Source organism: Canis lupus, chromosome 10 (genome assembly GCF_048164855.1).
Source record: "Canis lupus baileyi chromosome 10, mCanLup2.hap1, whole genome shotgun sequence".
Classification (NCBI taxonomy): Eukaryota; Metazoa; Chordata; class Mammalia; order Carnivora; family Canidae; genus Canis; species Canis lupus.
The window spans coordinates 67909588-67929889 of NC_132847.1; the positions used below are offsets into that span (position 1 = coordinate 67909588).

The 20302-nt window shown below is 39.7% G+C and overlaps 1 protein-coding gene across 9 annotated transcripts in view; it reads right to left on the reverse strand.

Annotated features, from left to right (window-relative positions):
• Positions 1–2141: 2141 nt before the first annotated feature.
• The window catches only part of ECPAS (Ecm29 proteasome adaptor and scaffold), a 98701-nt gene continuing 80540 nt past the window's right edge, over positions 2142–20302 (reverse strand). For all 9 annotated transcript variants that reach the window (XM_072842331.1, XM_072842328.1, XM_072842325.1 and 6 more), the window contains 15 exons: positions 18727–18877; positions 16983–17048; positions 15246–15335; positions 14133–14199; positions 13460–13551; positions 13312–13378; positions 12450–12641; positions 11676–11884; positions 10796–10839; positions 10509–10701; positions 8894–9032; positions 6836–6941; positions 6527–6615; positions 4201–4272; positions 2142–2424 (listed from right to left, as the gene is read on the reverse strand). In XM_072842331.1, the coding sequence (XP_072698432.1) occupies positions 2285–2424; positions 4201–4272; positions 6527–6615; positions 6836–6941; positions 8894–9032; positions 10509–10701; positions 10796–10839; positions 11676–11884; positions 12450–12641; positions 13312–13378; positions 13460–13551; positions 14133–14199; positions 15246–15335; positions 16983–17048; positions 18727–18877 (1717 nt within the window). In that variant the 3' untranslated portion in view covers positions 2142–2284. The remainder of the gene's footprint in view (positions 2425–4200; positions 4273–6526; positions 6616–6835; positions 6942–8893; positions 9033–10508; positions 10702–10795; positions 10840–11675; positions 11885–12449; positions 12642–13311; positions 13379–13459; positions 13552–14132; positions 14200–15245; positions 15336–16982; positions 17049–18726; positions 18878–20302) is intronic.

Consider the following 20302-nt stretch of genomic DNA (forward strand, 5'->3'; position numbering starts at 1 on the left):
ATCAGTTCCAGATAGCTGTGGGAAACGAGAGCCAGACCTAAACACACATGGGTCCTTTGGCCACACATCTGCCAGTATGAACATCCCACAAATTCCCGGTGATGAATCCTTTTAATAAATACGTGTACACCCGACACAAGCTGCATTGGGAGACCATGATTTCGTACTACTAGTTGTGCAAATGACTCGGCTGGTCGAGATGACAGCATTAAGAGTGTAAATCAGACTTGTGCTTATGGAAGGGGACAATAAATGAACTAAAACAGCACTGCGCACAACGGTTCCGGTGTCAGCACCACTCTGAGCACCAGGGGAAATTCCCAGCAGTAAATAACAAAAAGTTTGAAAAGCCTAAAACTCGATGAGGTGTAACAGTCCGTATGGGCCTAGAGCACAGTTCTCGCCCTGATCTTCTTAACTTTCTGAAAACAGCCTGCCAGCGTGGCCTTCTCACCTCGGAGGCGTGTCCCAGGTCCTGTAAATCAAAGTCAGAGGGCACTCAGCAGAGCGGGAAATACTGATCTGGAAAACCCCAAAATTCTATGAAGCCACACGCTTTCTGAAAAACACCCAAAGTTGATTCCTCCCTGCCCCCAAGCAAAAGCCATTCTTGGTGGAAGTCCATTGAGAAGCTCCTTTCAATTCATAAGGCTACTCAAACCCACAATCATATTTCGTACCCGCTAGGAGGAGGTTTTGATAATAAACACCTAGATTTTCATTCGTAAACCCCCTTCCCAAATCAGAAGTGAACCCAGAACACAGTACACCCAGCCAAAGCCTAAGTCCTATTTATGGCAGGGTTTTTCAAACTGTGCATTGCAACCAATTTAAAAGTCAGGATATGAATGTAGTGGGTCTGAAGAACATTTAAAATGGTGTTGGGGAGGAGGGATCAAAATATATTACACATAGTTAAGAGCTGTGTATTGTTTCACATAACATTTATTTCAGTTAAAGATTTTATATTCATTCACACACACACACACACACACACACACACACACAATTATTCTGGGTTAGGATGTAAGAAGTCATTTTTATTACAGTCACAGTCAATATAATGTCTGTAGAGATCACCAAAAATAATAACCATGGACTTTTCCATCCTGGTGTTAATGTCAGTAAGGGGTCAGTCTTGACTGTAAAACCAATTTTGTGCTTGGAATCCAAGGTGAGCTAGAGTTCTGTTTACCATAAGTACTTGTGTTAGATTTAGTTTTTCCCCTGACCCTACGCCCTTAGGCAGGGGAATGAGCAGTGCAAAAAATAAAAAAATAAAGAAACCCTAGCTGCAATTGTTTATTTTGAGTGATATGTTATTCCCAAATGGTTAATTAAGATGCTTGCCTTCCTCTTCTATAGTCATTCTGTCAGCACAAAAATGGGTGGAAAATTTTAAATGGTCTTTACAGCTTTGAGATTACAGATTTAAAATTATAAATGCCAAAGCAGTCATGATTCTGTTGTCGATCTGGCTTTGGCAAAATATGCAACCACATACAGATCCAGACAAACAAGCAATCTTGTCCTAATCTGCTTTCACCTGCCTGTGAAAGGACGATCAGAATTATCACATGGAGGCCAAAGTCTCTCTCAACCTGCAAAGATGCTAAACAATCACTTTCTAAAAACTGATCATCTAAACAAATGACAGTGTTCAGCTTCTCAATTGCAAGAACCCAACGGTACTTAGACATGGGTCGGTCCGACTGCAGCTCAAGGACTGTGTGCACCTCATCTTGGGAGGTACCTGGGCAGCCCAAGGGCAACGCTGATTGACAGCAGCCTATAAACGAAGTGCACTGGGCAGGGCATCTATACCTGGCTCCCAGCCTCAGCACAGGCCTCAGATGGGAAGCCAGGTCATCTCCTATTCTATTTCTACAGGCGTAAAGCAAGGGACTGAGTTACAGGGTCCCCTCCTGAAAGAACTTTATTTAACTTGGATGTACTTCTAAGACTTTAATCCAGCTTGCTCTGCAACTCTACTGCTTTAATAACATCTTTAATTCTTTTCCTATTTCTGTCAGTTTCACCAATAACCACCTCTCAAACATCCAAGGTCCCATTAAGCTCACTTGGCCAAGACACTTTTAAAAAAAAAAATCAAGAAAAATAAAGCTAATAAGGAACAAAACTTAAGGCATTTTTTTTTTATTTCAGCCAAGGAATGATGCATGCTACAGATTAAACTTTACTTTTCCCCACTTGGTTTTTCAAAGAATACCACCATTTCAACCCCCAATGAACATGGCACTTGTTTCTTTCTTCCCCTTCTAATTTATTCCAGATTTTCAAGTGTTTTCTTCAGTAACGATGCTTTCTCCTGCAGCTCAGGTCTGCTGTCTGTCTCCATAGTAGCTAATGACTCGATCAGGAGCACTCTGCACTCAGATGTCAAACTTTCCCACTGTTTAGATTCTGAATAGAAAAAGAAGAAAAGTAGAATCCTTACAGAATGAGCAAACACAAAAACTAAAGCTATTCTTTCTGCTTTTCCTTCATACAACCTATCCCCCAAATAAATGCAATAAATGATAAAAGTCCTGTATGTGATAATCAGTTCGGTGGTTGTCTCAAAACCTAATTATTGACAATAATTTGAGAGCACGTCAGGGGTTACTGGTGGGCAAAGACAATCTAGGGATGCTGGAGCAAAGCAGAAAGCACACAGTAACTAAAAAGCCATTAACAACACAAAAAAACCTCTTTATAAAATATGCTCAGTAAAAAATAATCTTCAATAGATTTCCCGATTGGGGCACCTGGTTGGCTCAGTGGTTGAGCACCTGCCTTTGGCTCAGGGATCCCGGGGTCCCAGGATCAAGTCCCACATTGGGCTCCCCACAGGGAACCTGCTTCTCCCTTTGCCTGTGTCTCTGCCTCTCTCTCTGTGTCTCTCATGAATGAATAAAATATATATTTTTTTAACTTCCCAATTGCAAAGTCAGTCTGAACAGATGACTTTATTACGATGCTCTTTAAAGCACCAGAGGGGATCCCTGGGTGGCGCAGCGGTTTGGCGCCTGCCTTTGGCCCAGGGCGCGATCCTGGAGACCCGGGATCAAATCCCACGTCGGGCTCCCGGTGCATGGAGCCTGCTTCTCCCTCTGCCTGTGTCTCTGCCTCTCTCTCTCTCTCTCTCTCTCTCTCTGTGACTATCATAAATAAATAAAAATTAAAAAAAAAAAAAAAAAAAAGCACCAGAGATCTATACACATATTGAAAATTTTAGAAACTCAGAAAGTATACCAGATCCTAAATCTTGTCTATAAGGTTCTGCTACTTTCTACCGATATGGTTTCAAGCAAGTTGTCTTGCTGCTTGGCCTCATTTTCCTCATCTACAATACATTCGTACATATCTGGCTGCGAAAATTCAGTGATGTGACTCGGTGCCTAGCTTTTATTTCAACAAGGAAAAGGAGATAATGAGATGTGTAGCGTTACTGAGTCTAAAAGGCCTGCTTCATGGAAGCTTACAAGAGGTCTTTTAATTGCTAAGCAAAGAGAGCAGTAGAAATAGCAAATATACAAGACTCTAGAGAAAACTTTCCATCTTCTCCTAGTCTATCTCTTCAGGAGTAAAGCCAGATCTATGGGCTTTGAATAATTAAAAAACAAGAGAGAGAGAGAGAAAAGCAGCCTCCTTTGGAATACACTGCTGGAGAAAATGAGAGCAGTTTTCTTTTATCACTAGAAGAAATCTGCTTATTGATAAAAGATTAAAAAAAAAAAAAAAAGGAAAACAGAAAAAAAAAAAAAAAACCTAAGATTAAGAAAACTGCTGTCAAATTTGATGACCTGTATAGATAAGCATTAAAAATGTTTTCCCCACTGCACTCTTCACTGTCACTCTTTGCTCACATGTGTACAGTTAGCTCCACTTGGCCACTGTCAACTACACACCGTAAGTAACCCAGATTAAATCAGGAGTCATGATGGAAACAAAACTTGATTATTTTAAGATAACTATAGCTTCATAATACATTACAGGTATATAAAATAAAAGAGTATCAAATTTAAACACTTAATAAAATGTAAAGGTTCTAGCTTTGTATATTTCCTCAAAGGTACATATACTAATGTGTATTTCAGAATATATGATTAAAAATAAAAACAGAAAAACATTCCTAGAACATTTGCCATAAAGGATTCTGGCTTTCTGATCCTCCAATAAGAAGAATCAAGAACTCACCTTCAAGTTTTTTAAGCAGTAATTCTATCACAGATAAAGCTTCTGTTCTCACAGATGAGTAGGTCTTATTTTCTAAGAAGAAAATCAAATAGCTCACATTATTTTATATGCCTTACAAACTGAACCTCCAAGATTAAGAGATTAAGCTAGTGTTGCTGCAAGAAAGATATTTAGAAATTACAAATTCAGGGAGAGATAACATCTGTTCTTAAGTAAGCTTCACTTTGCTCATTACGATCAAATACTTAAAATGTGTTATATGTCCATATTTCTTCTTTAAAAATACTGTCACACAAATATACCAATCATCACAACAAATGGCAATATTAAAGAACCCATTTTAAAAGAGAGAAATCAAAGGACACTACCTTTGAGGACACTACCTCAAACATAGAGTTGTCTTCACATGATGCCTAAGAAAGGTCTTTAGGTTTGCATGACTTGCGCATTTTATCAGAGAACATCACACAACCTCGATGGTTAAGGGCAATCAGGGACATGACAAAGACTAGAGTCTTAGCTGCCGGTTTTTTATTCGAATGAATGCTACTTCCAAGAGATGCAACTGAAACAAGCTTCCCTGGTGTCTATTCTAGTCACAGCATCTAGTTCAGAGTGAAACTGTCTACCAAAAAAATTAATACACAACCATACCTAAGGCAAGGAAAGCACAATATGAGCTTATAACATCCTTTTTATGCTACTAAGTACAGAGGTGCCTAAAGGGATGACAGTGACGTGCCAATAAGACATAGGAGTCAGTTTAAAGGAGCCAAATCTGGAACAATCTGAGCAAAAACTAATTATAAACTGGGGGGAGGGGCACAAATCAGTACTGCTAACAGATAAATAAAGAGGTAAGTAGAGGTGGGATCTTGTTTACAAGAGGATGCCAACTGCCAAGTGGCAGATAGTGAAGAAACTGCCAGAGTTGGAAAATCACACTAGTAAAAATTGGTTCAGGGAAAAACCATCGATGCATGCTCAGTCTAAAGAGGGTATTTTGAAAAAAAAAAAAAAAAAAAAGAGGGTATTTTGAAGAGAAGCAGTGTATCTGCATGGTCTTGGGGTAACTGCTCTCTCTGCTGGTTAGACACAGTTTAGAAGAGGAGTGGAGCATCTGGTCTTAAAGAGTCTTCCCACAGACAGCTAATCAGACACAAGGGAGAAAAATAGTAACTATACAATAAAGAAAACTGAGTAGTACCTTAACCAGGTAATCAAAATTAACATCGCCAAGCAGGGCAGATGAACACTATGTGCCTCTTGAGGAGAGAGGACACAGCATCACTTTCAGAGTATCCCAGCTGGGAACTCTAACCTGGATCTAATCATGAGGAAACATCAAACAAACACCAAATGAGAAACATTCTAGTTAAAAACAGGGGGAAGGGCTTTTCTTCAAAATTGTCCATGTCATGTGAGATAAAGGAAGGCTGAGGGAGTGTTCTAGATTCAAGGAAACTAAAAAGACAGGACAGCTAAATTCAATAAATGATCTTGGATGCCTTGCTGAAGGGGAGGGGGAAAAGTCTACAAAAGAACATTGTTGAATCAAACGGAAACCTGAAATATGAATGGTAAAAATCTGATTAAACTCACTGCATCAGTGTTATCCTACCTACAGCTGTTACCTGTACTGTGGTTGTAACAGAGAGGGCACACTGAAGAACCCAGGAGTAAAGGGCGTGACATCAGCAATATACTGTCAAATGGTTCAAGTAAAAAAGATATGTATACAGAGGTACAAATGATGAAGTAAATGGGACAAAATATTAACAGGTGATTTTGGGTAAAAGATATACAGGTATTATATGTACTATTACTGCAACTTCTCTGTAAATTTGAAATTATTTCCAAATAAAAGTTAAAAAAATTCTTATCACAAATATATTCCTAATCTAGGGGTTAAAAATCCTAAATTACAGTTCTAGATTAATATACCACAGTGTCGGCCGCCCAGGTGGCTCAGCAGTTTAGCGCCACCTTCAGCCCAGTGTGTAATCCTAGAGACCTGGGATCGAGTCCCACGTTGGGCTCCCTGCATGGAGCCTGCTTCTCCCTCTGCCTTGTCTCTGCCTCTCATGATTAAATAAAGAAAATCTTTTAAAAAAAAAAAAAGGATTAAAAAAAGAATACACACACACACACACACACACACACATATACATACACCACAGTCTGGGGACATGTCAAGTATATGAAGTAGTTCAGCAGCTGTTCCATAAATCTAGCTCCTAGCACAAGGGAGAGAGTATCTGAAGCTTCACTTCTTGAGGTTTAAAATTAGGACAAGTTCTTAACAATCTCAGTTCACCACACTCACCTAAAGAATATGTGATTGATTTACAAGTTTCAAGAAGAATTTCAGCCAAAGCCTCAGGATCTGCATGTTCTTCTTCCAAAAGCATTAATCTATACAAATCAAAAAGCAAGATACAAATTGGTAGCTATTCAGAAACACTCCAAAACCTGTCTGGCACAAACAATTTCTATCTGCATGCATCACTTTATAATGTCACTTCAGTTTTTCAGTTCTAAGATTTAAAAGAATTCCATTTATCAGCCATAAAATGCTAGGGGGGGAGGGAGGGAGGGATGGCCAAACAGAGGACTGAATTACGAAGAAAATTACCCCTGAAAAAAGGCATTCATTGACTGCAGGACTCCGAGCTGCACTTGCCACGTGCTCAGTTTTAGCCGTTCACACATCAGCTTGCACAGCTCCCGACGGTAACACCCTGGGGAAAACAGACAGAATGGTCCAGAGCGGGACAGCAAGTGTGCAGGAACAAGGGACAGAGCGGGTGAGGGACACAGGAAGGGAGGACAGAGAGAAATTGGAGCAGAAAAGGAAATAGAGACAGAGAAAGGAGAGCGGGAAAAAAATAAAATTACAAATGCCTTTAATTAAAGCCATGAAATCTCAAAAAAACTTCAGCATGACTTTGCACCCAATTCCCAAGTTTCCCTGATGAGGACCATCCCCCACCAACCCCATAAAGGGTCCTACATAACAGTTGATAAATGTTCCTTCTCCAAGGAACTAACACAGAATCTTAATGACACTACCTGTCAGGTACCCCAAGTGATCACCAAAGAAAGCAGAACTCTGGAGGCAGAGAACACAACTCTGGACACTCACAAGCTTCTGCACAGGGCAGGCTTATCATGAGGCAAAACACTTTATTCCAAACATGTTATACCAACTGTACTTGTTATAATCATATAATTAATATTATGCTAACTGATGAAAAGGAGTATAAAACTCAACAAAGTACTCATTCCTTAAATGCTGCAAAATTTAGTAAGGTTCACAAATGTAAAATTGCATGGTGGTAAAAGTCAAGAGTTTTGCACTTATTTCCTAAGAGACTGTAAGTTCTTTTTCTGCTCTAAAGAAACAGAACCCAGAAATTATAGATGTCATGTTACAAGTAAGATATACATAAGAAGCCAATATGGAACAGTTAAACTCTCAAAGGCCATGGCCCGCCCCTCAATGCATATGAGTGGGCATTCCTACACCTTATATGAAAATAAACCACTTTGTGTGTGTGTGTCTGTTGGCGTTTCCATAGAATTCCCTACTTTAACCTTTCTACCTATCAAGAAAAGTCAGGAGTCCTAATGGTATCAAATAAAGTGGGCTTCAGCTGTAGTCCTCAACATGATACCAAGAAATAAGACCATTTAACAAATCTCCGTCTTTCAGAAAGTCCTTCCAATACAGAGCAAATACTGGATAACGCTCACACAAAAACCAGCAAGGCTCAGAGACAGCCTTAAGTCTGAGTTTAGACATATCCAATCCCAAAGGACCAGCAATGCTCTGGATAATGTTTGAGAATACAGATGTTCAGCAGGGTACACAGCCAGCACGAGGTGAACTTAGGAGCTGCATCGTCCCGAGTCTAAGGCCCTCAGAACTAACTACAACCTAAATCAATAACCAAGGTTTAGTAGTTATTTACTTCATCCTTTGGAAATATACATTCAATTTAAAAATCTCTCAGAAAGTTTCTTCGTGAAATACAGATTTCACTTGTTTACTGAAGATATGGAAACAAAGGTCTTTAATTTCAAGATAAAAAGAACCCACTCAAACAGATTCCTCACAACAGAGCATTTAGAGTAACAGAATTCTTTTAATGGCCAAACTATCTACATAAAATTTATCATGATTGTTATAGGTTGAACTGTGTCCCCCAAATTCACAGGTCGAAGTCTCAATGCCAGAGTAATCAGAATGTGACTGTACCAAAAGCCAGGCATGGGGTCTTAAAGAGGTCATCAGGGTGGGCCCTAATCCAGTCTGACTGGTGTCCTTCTAAGAAGGGATTAGGTCAGACACTGATAGCCATTTACAAGCCAGAGAGAGAGGTTTCAGGAAGAAGCCAACACTGCCAACACCTTAATCTCAGGCTCCCAGCCTCCAGAACCATGAAAAAAATCATTTCTGTTGCTGAAGCCACCCAGTCAGTGGTGCTCTGTTATAGGAACAGCCCTCACCAATCAGACACAGTAGTCAGAGATCACCTGCTAAGGTAGGAGTGCAATTTACACTGGATTTGTACTACTCATCAGTCAAGCTCTATAAGGAATAGTAATTATAATCTGTCGCAAAGAACATCCTCTCCCACTCAGTAACCTATGGTTACAGCACTTCTTCAAATGTAGTTTCTGTGCTTACGTTGGGTCTCCACGTTTCGGGGCCAGGCTTTGCCCAGGCTCTCAAAGGCTCCCAGCAGACACTCCAGCTGCAGCTCCTTTTCCTTCTCATTCTCATCTTCATTTTTGGTTGTCCGAACACCAGTGCTCTCAGGTGAATTCTAGGATTATTATTAAAGCAAAGGAAAGCAAAATTTATTTTCCCTCTAAATTACCGGTATACTACAAAACAATCACGGTGCCAGAGGAGGAGATGTTAACCAAGAATTAAATGCGAAATTCTCTAGCATGGGTTTTCTGTTTGTAAAAGGAATTTGTTACAGGAATACTATACCTCTCTAATGAATTTGGAAAATCCTTTAAAGGAATCTGTTAGGAAAGGTGACCCCCCCCTCCCAAAAAATACCATAAGTACACTTATTTTAAGTATAACATAAAAAGTATAACATTTAAGTAGAACATAAAAAGTCTTGCATTAGAATCATGGGATTAAAGATCCAAGAATTTGGTAATCATCTAAATCCAAACTCTTTCTTAATAAGAAAGGAAAATGAGCTGAGAAGTGACTCATCCAACTAGCTGGTGATATCATCAATTTAAAACACAAGTCTCACCAAAAAAAAATAAAAAAAAAAAACCACAAGTCTCCCAAATCCACATACAATCATTATGTAACAGAAATAATTTAAACAGCCTTTTTAGTGAAACAAAACTGCAGATTAGCAGCAATACAAGAAATAAAAGTTATAAAGTATTTCATGTTTCACAAAAAAATAAATGATAAACCACAACCTTCCTTCCCTGACCAAGTGCCTAACCTTTAAAAATGAGGACTTCATTTTCCAAATGAAACCAAAGTCTTTTTGATCAAAGTCCCTCAATATATGGCAGAGACAATTAGCGGTGACACACCGAGCCCCGTGTACTCACTCTAGGATGCCTGGGGTGCCTTCTGCACACGCTTAAAAGGCAAAGCACATCATCACTACATCAGAGACTGTTCATTCGCTCCAGCATTCACTCCCGGAGCTCACTCACAGCCCCCACAGCCTCGAGCTTCCCGGCATGCAGGTTGAAACCCGTGCAATAAACTCCTCTTTTGGCTCTGTTTACAAAAACCACTCACTCTGTCCTCCTGCCACAGAGGGCAAATGGAAGCCTAGAGGATGCCTTCCCTAGCCTCCCACACAGCAGGGTGTGGCTACCTGGCTGGGGACCCACCAACTAAACAGAAGGGAGAGTGCCACGCAGCTCCAAGAATGTCCAAGAATTCTCCCCGAGAGAGAACAGACGTGCCTACTTGGACCCTTCATCCTTTCTTCACTCTTCTGCCATCACTGCCTGGAAAGCAGTTACACCACAGACCACCGCGACAGTGGCCTGTCGCCTGCACTGCAGGGACGGCGGAGCTAGCAGCTGTGAAGAGCCAGAACCCATAAACTATTACCTGGCAGACAAACGTCTATCTTGTTTGAGGCCACAATATTTTGGGATTTTCTGCTATTTGCAGCCACACTAATCCTAGTAAAATTTGTAAACAGAATACCAGGAAAACCTTCCTACCTTTTCTTTCCTTTTTAATTTTTAGTTCTTAAGTATAAAGGAGACCTGAGAGGATACGGGCAGGTGATCATTACCTTCTTGATGAGAGGTATGACAATGTCAGAAAACTCCTGGAATCTGTCTTCTTTGGTGGCCTTCAAGACATCTGCTGCACAGCTGATTGCTACGATCTTGTACTTAAGATTCTCTTTGCAACACTCCTTCAGAACAGCCTGGAGAATTTCATTTGTGCTGGGCTGATTGGGCACAGGCTTTTCCAGCTCTGCACTACAGGATCCACAAAAACATCAGGACAGTTAATAAAGACTTCAGCTTTCAGGTTCAGTTTAAGAAATGGCATCTTCACTGAAAGAACATTTACCTGCACGCTGTCACCACACAGGCAACGGCTTTCAACAGCTCTTCCTACAGGGTTGAAAGATGAGGGAATGCTGTTAAGAACACGTGTGTCATTTACATTCTATGCACTATGACTACACTACCACAGGAATACTTAATAACCATGATGACAAAAATTAACCAGAGTCATTTTACTATTTAACGAGCACGTCCACAGGGTTTTACTCCAAACCACAAAAGCAGAACAAGTGTCTTCATCTCCATTTCATAAAGCCTAGAGCCCTGACTTGCCCAAGGTCAACAGGTGGACGTGTCATTCACGGAATTCTGATTCCCAGTCCAACACTTCCTCTACAGCACTGTGCTGGCCACTACTGAATGTGACATCAAGCAGATCATGATATACTACCATAATCTCACCTTCCCACTGAGTGTTCACTTATAGTTATCCCACCACCACCTCTGTGTATATAGTGACTAATTCATAGGCTTCAGAAATGGGCACCCTCAGCTCCAAATTTAGACACAGCTAGCCAGCCTTGCTACTCAATTTCACATGTGCCCAACCCTGATCTGTTTATAAGGTCAACAGGGACAAAATGGTGACCAAGTGATAAAGACTTCTCTTAGAAAGCTGAACATGATACATAAAAACCAATCCCCAGCATTACTATTACAATCCCCGTGTATTCAAAAACACACGGGTTACACTGATGAAATAGCATATCTAAGCAGGCAAAGTTTACCCAAAGCTTCCCATTGGCTAGGAAATCTGGTTCACAAAAACAATCCATCTGACATCCCACAAAACCAGATTCTACTTTTTAAAGAAAATGAAAAGATGAAATCATAATCCTTTAAAGGATACCTTAAATTTAACTGGGCATGAATGGTTCCTTTACCTTTCCTGCCCATGTTCTTCCAGCTAGGCCTTGCAGTAATGCGGTCAGTATCATTCCCAGATATGGAGGTACTAGGGAGCTGGTTTGTTTTGCAATTGATGCCATGGCAATTGCACCCTGGGCTTTCATTTTCCAGGACTGAGACTGCAAAGCCTTCTGGGTAATGGCAATCAACTCCTGCAGGTATAACCGAATGCCACCAAAGGAACCTAGGTTATGGAAAGCAAAATTAAAGCAACTTTTAAGTGACAAAAAAAATTAATCAGTTTTTCTTTTCCAAATCTGAAAAAAAAAGTCAGTGACCATCAGCAGTAATTCCCAATGGTTAGATCACACCACTCTCTGAAAGAGAAAGAGAGTAGTGCTGTGATACATCTTTACAGCAGCAGAACTTTACAAACTTGAATATGTCACAGGAGGGTGTCATGGTCATCATCTGTTTATACATGTGAAGGTAAAGTAGGGAATGAAGAAGCATCACTCTAAAATAATACCCTAAGACAACATAAAATCACCACTCATTCATTCCCAACTCAAGTCAGTAAAGCTCTTCTTTGCTTGGGCAGAGGTTCTGCTCTGTCACATGGGCAGCAATGAGGGAGGAGAGAGAAGAGCTGAGTATCAACCTTGAGAACGCAGCAATTTGGACAGGCTTAAAACCAGACAGGACACATGCTGTTAAGGTCCTGGGAAAGTAACTATCGGAGTTTTATAAATGAAAAATAGGAGTAGAAACTCCAGCTGTGGTTGAATTCACAGGCGCTGTTTACTAACCAGGTACGTTTTCTTGCCACACTTCAGTCCATAAGTCACACTCTTCTTTCTCTGACTTCTCCTCATCAGCGATTTCATGCATGCCCAGAAATGCCAAAGGCAGCACTTCTTTGGCATGGTTCTTCAGTACATCAGGGCTGTACCGTCCAATAGCATGGACGGTCAAAGCACAAGAGGTCTTATAGACAGGTTCTAAAAAGGAGCAGAAATACAATAATCTTTATGATACTTACTGTTGTTAGGATAACTGATCTAAACAGATTGCTCAGCTTGCACCACAGTAAAACAAATCAGTAAAATCAATCAAATTCTCCTAGCAAAGCACATAATATCACAGAAGGCAAGAGCTGATTTGTATCATTTTACTATATTGTTAACAACTAAATTAAAAATAATAGAAGGGCGCCTGGGTGGCTCAGTCCAATTCTTGATTTCAGTTCAGGTCATGATCTCAGGGTCATGAGATGGAGCCCCACCCTGCATCCGGTTCCTCACTCAGCATGGAGTCTGCTTCTCTCCCTCTCCCCTATGCCTCCTCCCACTCACACGCTCTCTCGAGCACGCTCTCTCTCTAAAATAAATAAATCTTGAAGAGAAGAAGAGAAGAGAAGAGAAGAGAAGAGAAGAGAAGAGAAGAGAAGAGAAGAGAAGAGAAGAGAAATCAGTGAAGCATCTGCCTTTGGCTTGGGTCGTGATCCCAGAGTCCTGGGATCAAGCCCTGCATCGGGCTCCCTGCTCAGAGGGGAGTCTGCTTCTCCTTCTCCTCCCCACTCATGCTCTCTCTCGCTAACTCTGTCTCTCTCTCTCTCTCAAATAAAATAAATAAAATCTTTTTAAAAAATGATAGAAAATAAAAGGGCACCTTCTTTCTCCATGTACCAGCCATTGAGCTTCTGCAGGAGTTTCTCAGTGCTGCTATCCCGCGAGGTCTGAAAACGAAAACAATCCCTATTTATTTCTTTATAGTTATCAAAGTATAATTACTTTATTAAATAAGAAATTCAACTCACCCGAACTAAATGGCCCATGGCAAACGCACAAGATTTCTGAATTACACTGTTCCGATCTGTCAAGCCACTAAGCAAAGCACTCATAAGTTTACCTATCAGAAATAATGAAGAAAAACCCAATACTTGGTTGACCAAATGTTCTTCTCTAGTTCCAGGATCAAAACAAACTTAACTCTGCAATTAATATCTGATTTATTCCACGCTAGTTTAGAACCCTTGTATGTCACATGTGTAATATTCATATCATTTCACCCGATATGAAATTAAACACTAATCTGTGTCTAGAATATTGTGGGGTAAGTTGTAAAAATTAAGAGGTAAGTATATAAAGTTCATTAGCCTTATATGGGAGTCAATCCAAAAAGAGAAAAATACTGAGTAAAGTTAGGTATAAATGGTAAACAAATCCTACGAAATGGCAGATACGTTCACCTCCCTATAACCAGTAAGAATTAATCCGATATTTTTAAAATAGGAACACTTGCTAAACTTGATCATCCCTGCACCTCCTGCATGTGACAAAGAAACAAAGGTAGAAGGGGGAGTTTGAAGGGAGAAAAACCATACGGAAGATCACAAGTGTGTCTGAATGATATTTAATTTTTTTAAAAACCTTGTCACACAAGACATGGCCATACCAAAGTATCACCACACACGATTTTGACAAACTCACCTGAGTAAGGTGTTAGGTCCTGAGGACACTGAGTAGTTAATGACACAATGACACTGGCACAGCCTCCCTACAGGGTTACAAAGGCAAAGGTCTAAATTTGATGGTCACAATGGTCTCTCAAACCCTTTGTCTTATGTGTCAATGATTTAAAGATGAGAAATATATGAAGCCTAACAGTCCCTGCAGGATTCAATCTCGAAAGAGGAAGGTCCTTATTTTAAATTAGCAATGCAAAGATTTTCTTTCAAGGCTTCCAGCAGAAAGATGTGTGCTCTCAGACATGCTACAGGTAAGAAAGAAAACTGAATCTTTTGGGATGGTCACATAGGTCATCTTAGCCATCCTTGTTCTAACATTTCCAATTCTAAAAATTTAATCAAAGGAAATAGCTTCAGATGTGTCCAAAGACATTCATCACAATGCTTTAATATCGAAACAGCTGAAAACCAATCAGATGTCCCTTGATGGACTAAAATAAATGATGCTACAGCCACACAACAGAGTACCCTATAGCCATTAAAAAGGATGGTGTAGCAGACACATACGTGCACAGAAAAGAGACTGGAAGAAAACATTGTGGAATAGAAACAGCAATTACATCTGGGTGCTAAACTTAATGGACAATCTTTAACTTTTTCCTGATCTATAAATGCTAAATTTTAAAATACAAGTATTAATTTTGTCAGGAGAAAAATTAAGAGTTGGCTTTTAAAGTGTGGAGACAGAGTTTGACCCTTGAAAGATCTTGGAGAGGAAGACATTTTTCTAGCCAAATACCCGTTGGCCTCTGTGAAAATGCTAATCACCACCTAAAACCACCGGTTCCTGATACCTACATGAGCATTTCCGTTAATAACTGATTGTGGCGGGGACCCAAAGGGCATGTACGTGGCAACCAGGGACAGAAATGATCCCAGTAAAAAAGTCAGACACTATTTATTGAATAAGTCACAGGTTTTAAGTTATTAGTGCAACCAGAGAAACAAAATGGTTAATGTAAAATATTATTAATTTTAGAGAGAAATATGAATTTCAAACATGATGGCAGTTATATTTTTATGGCCCCAACTAAAGGAGACGCAAATTCCTCTTGTGAAAAATACACTTACTTACCTTAGTTCCAAGACCCACACCACTTCTGATCAATTCACATAATCTAGGAACGAGCTCACCCAGCACCGACACATCAAGATATTGCAGGCACTTTGGGAAAAGAATAAACATAAGGTTAACCTTAGAAAATGATGGAAGTCAATACCACATCATCAATTAAAAGCTGCCATGTCAAGTATGTATGCACTGGATTTGACATGAAAAACTGCTGGTTTCATTTTGCACTGATTTCAACATAAAAACCATCATTTTACTACAAACAGAAAAACCATTCGTCAGTGGTTCAACATTAAAAACAAAACAAAAATTGGGGCACCGGGGTGGCTCAGTTGGTAAGCGCCCGACTTAATTCTTGCTCAGGTTATGATCTCAGGGTCGTGAGACTGAGCCCTGAGTCTGGCTGGCTCTGTGCTCTACATGAAGTCTGCATGTCCCTTCTCCGTCCCCTCTGTACCTCCCCCAGCTCACATGCTCTCAAAAAAATAAAAATCTTTTTTAATTAATAATAAAAATCTTTTTTAAAAAAAATCATGAAAACACTGACTTACTAAAGAAGAAAATACATTATGACTCCCTAAGAAGAAAGGATTTCTCTGGGCCTATTCTTCCCCTTTACTAATCTCTGTTTTTTACACCAGACTAAAGAAGATTAGTCTACCAGAGACTAATCACTACCAGAGATTGGTGTAAAAAAACAGAGATTAAAACTGACCTTCCACGGGCCTGCTCTACCAAACCATCTTAGTAAAGTCAACTTCTTAGTTGAATTTGCTATACTATGTTTTTAAAAAATGCAATGACATCTATTCTATTATTAATGAGCATATCTGTAAGGTGTTTGCTAATCATTCTTATTTAAGATTTCTTTTCCCCTCAATAATCCTTAGACCAAATTTTGGTGACAAGGCACTAAAAAATATCTTCTTGGGGCAGCCCGGGTGGCTCAGCAGGTTAGCGTAGCCTTCAGCCCAGGGTATGATCCTGGAGACCCGGGATCGAGTCCCACATCGGGCTCCCTGCATGGAGCCTGCTCCTCCCTCTGCCTGTGTCTCTGCCTCTTTCTGTGTGTGTGTGTGTGTCTTTCATGAATAAATAAATAAAATCTTTAAAAAAAAAATCTCTTGTCCAGCCTTACGATCTGCTTAAGAAAACAATTTCCAATAACTCATGAGTTGTCAGTTACACTCCAGGGTATGCACAGCAGAGCTGGCTCTAGACTTTAGAGACCCCTAGTCCCAGACTCCAGGATGTTTAGAATTTAGAACCTCAGTGCCAAGCAGCTCTTTTCTACAAATCCCTTACTACTTCTTACAACTACAACATTCCAAAATTGCTCAGCTCTCTTTCCCTATTTTTTATGCTGCCTACTCTCACTGAATATCTCCAGCTTACACCTTCCTAGGTCCTCCCAAAGACAATGCTCAGGCAGAGACAACTATGTGAACCTTTCTAAACAGGTAGGCCAAAGGCATATAAATAGATTTATAGAGAAATCTTTTAATACACTGTTCTTCTATGTAACACAAATCTGGACTAATAGATTCTAGTATTTGAAAAATGATTTATTCCATTTAGTAATCTAGAAGAAAACAAGAATTACACTAAGAAAAAAGTGGAGTCCATAGCAGCTTGACTCATCCCTTAAATCTCTATTTCACGTAACTGGCTGTAAAGAGAGAAAAACTGTACCCTAAGATAAGAAAATAAACAAACTTTCTTATTACATTAGGCACTGACCATGTTGATTGTTTCCATCATGGGAGAGGACTTGGCAGCACTGAGTCGAGCACTATCCATCGCAGCCTGAGGACACAAATTCACGTCACTCAGCATCAATTAAGAACCCACACACACACCCAAAATGGGGCTTTACTTCTAGAAGAAAAATTTTTTAATAATATATAAATAAAGCAAAGTCAAATATAAGTCCAAGTCTAACTTCTTTTGAACTGCAATTACCTATAGAGGCAGCACCTCACTGCAGGTGAGAAGTTCAGACAATAGTTAGAAATTAACACAGTATGGTGCTGTCATCGGCCTTCCTGAACCTCATGTTCTCCATCCACTAAATATGGAACAGGCTAAATAAATTTCCATCTAAGGTTTTGAAAAATTATATCTAAGCAATAAAAAAATACACTTATTGCTTTAACTTTGTAAAGAGTCTTCATTATATCTACAAAGGTATGTCAGTCTAACAATGGCGCTAGCAAGAGAGGCAAACTAACCATACATAGTAATGAGCAAAGGCTGGCCTAGAGAAGTGACTAGCTGAAGACTGCAAGTTTGGGCTAGACCTTGTTTCCTAATTCTGAGCACAGGTAAACACTTGTGGGAACCTAGGAAGGACAAGTCCATTGCTGAAAAGGAAAGAATGATGAATAAGAAGAAACAGCAACATGAGAGGCAAAGGGAAAGAGCCAGTTAAGCCAAAGTAAAAACCAAACAGCAAACTGAGAGAAAGCATTGGCAATGTACATGACAGAGGTGTGACAGTCCTAATAAACAGAGACCTACGTAAAAACATCAACAAGTACCAAAAGAGGCATGGAGTAAAACAGACCATTCACACAATGTAAGTGACTAACACAGTACGGTAAGACGATGGGCAGCACTAGTACCAGGAAGGTGCAAATCAGAACAATGAGATTCCTGCTTATCAGACTGATGCTATTCAACGCTGGCAAAGGGGTGGAGGAAACAGAAGAGGCACAACCCTTGATGGTGCATAATCTAACAAAAATCTGAAACTACCTCACTGTAGAATACTATTAAAAGGAATGGAACAGCTCTACCTACAGATATGATATACTGTTAATAACAAAAAGCAAATTGCAGAACATTCACAGTCTATTTTTAAACCAGTGTGTGTGTTTGGGTTTGTAGCCTAGGACTACACAGGAGTTTCAAAACAGACCTAGAAGACTGCTGATGGTGGGTACCTTCCAGAAATGATACCACACCAGTAGCGGAGAGGGGACTCCTAAGGTATTACTTTCTATCCTTCTGCATTATTTTTTCACAGTAAATGTTTCATCTACAATTTTTTAAAAGAACTTTGATCAGCTGAGGCAACTACAGTATATATGAAAAGCAGAATAATTCTGGACTCTGCTAAAGTCTAGATACAAATCCTCTTTACTTGTAGAGCAGGAGTGGTCTACTTTGAAAGCGTAAAACCAACCCCTAAAAAAATAAACAAATATGTACAAAAAACTGGAAATGCATTTTTGGAATGGAAGTGTTAGTTTTTATCCAATTCACAAAACAGGATGCAAACCTTCCTCATGCTCCCTCCTACCCCTAGAAAAATACACTTCACGTAGTCATGGGAGCCAAGTTATTTCAAGCATGGTGAAACTATCATTCGAGTCATGGCGTTTGTCTGAGGACACTGGAAAGCTTGTTCCGATGGAACCCAGTACCTTAGCAAGGCTTTTCCTCTTTGATACTCACCAAGATGTCTGTGCTACCAACTCACCTTTTCTTGGTCTGTAGCCCGAAGGCTCAAATAATTGAGAACCTGGGGTTCCAGTACACTTAGGGATTCCAACAGAGCTGGGATGAGTTTTGGTGCATGTGGTTTCAGCATGGCTCCTGCACTTTTGCTAATCTTCACAAGGGTGTTAATGCTACAGACACAGAGAACACAACTCCTAAGTCCTTCTGACAAAAGCTAGAAGCTCTACAAATCTAATCATGAGGACCTTTTGTAGTTTATTGTATTAGGAATACATTCACATGGATGCAATGTCTGGTCTTAGCGCTATTTTTTTCTTTACTTTGTATTATAGAAATTTTTGAGCATATGTGAAAGAAGAGAAAATCACAAATTAAATTCTATATATTCTCTACTCAGTTCAGCTATTTGCAACTTTTGACCAATTTTGTTTCATTTTATCTCCTCCATACATACAAGGACACTTCCCCCCTACACATCACATTATCTTGAAGTATCCCCTAACTAAACTTCAGTATATGCCACTAAGAGGTGAGAATTCTTTACTATAATCAAAATACCACTTTTATGCCTAGAAAATACTAATTTTTTTCATATAATCTGATATTCAAAATTCCTTGTTTCACAAATGTCTTCAAGAGTTGATTTGTTGGGGGTGCCTGGGTGGCTCAGTCAGTTAAGTGTCCAACTCTTAATTTTGGCTCAGGTCATGATATCTCGGGGTTGTGAAATTGAGCCCTGCATCAGGTTCCTCACTGGGCTTGAAGCTCACTTAAGATTCTCTCTCTCCCTCTCCATCTGCTCCCCCCTCAAAGAAAAAAATAATAATACGTTGGTTTGTTAGAATCGGATCCAGAATCCACCTACATATCACACATTGCAATTTACTGCATTTCTTAAATCCTTTTTAACAATGTCATCCCTCTTCTTTTTTCTCATAATTTATTTGTCCTCACTAACTATTCCAATGGTGTCATTTAACATGTTCCTCTCTTATACAGAACTTCAGGCTAAATCAGATTCAGGTTCAATTTTTTTTTTTAACATGAATTTTTTCTAGGTGGTGGTGTATATCATCACATTAGGATGCATGTAATGTTTGCTTATTCGTTTTTGTGCTATTAAGAATGATTAGTGAATTCAAGTTTGGTTGGCTTGACCATCCGTTTAAAGTTTCCCAACAACCTTTGAGCAGTGGATTTAGAAGCCACTAATGATCTTTACTTAATATTATTTTATGAAGAACAGCAAATCAGTAATATCCTTTTTATTATTCCTTTGCCTTTGTTATGTGAATTCTTAAAAAAAAAAAAAAAAAAAAACCAAGGTGGCCCAGGTGGCTCAGTGGTTTAGCGCTGCCTTCATCCCAGGGCCTGATCCTGGAGACTCGGGATTGAGTCCCACATTGGGCTCCCTACATGGAGCCTGCTTCTCCCTCTGCCTGTGTCTCTGCCTCTGTGTGTGTGTGTGTGTGTGTGTGTGTGTGTGTCTCATGAATAAATAAATAAAATCCTTAAAAAAAATAAAAGTAAATTTAAAAATAAAAAATAAGAAAAAACAAAACAAAAACAACTTTTGGGGCACCTGGGTGACTCAG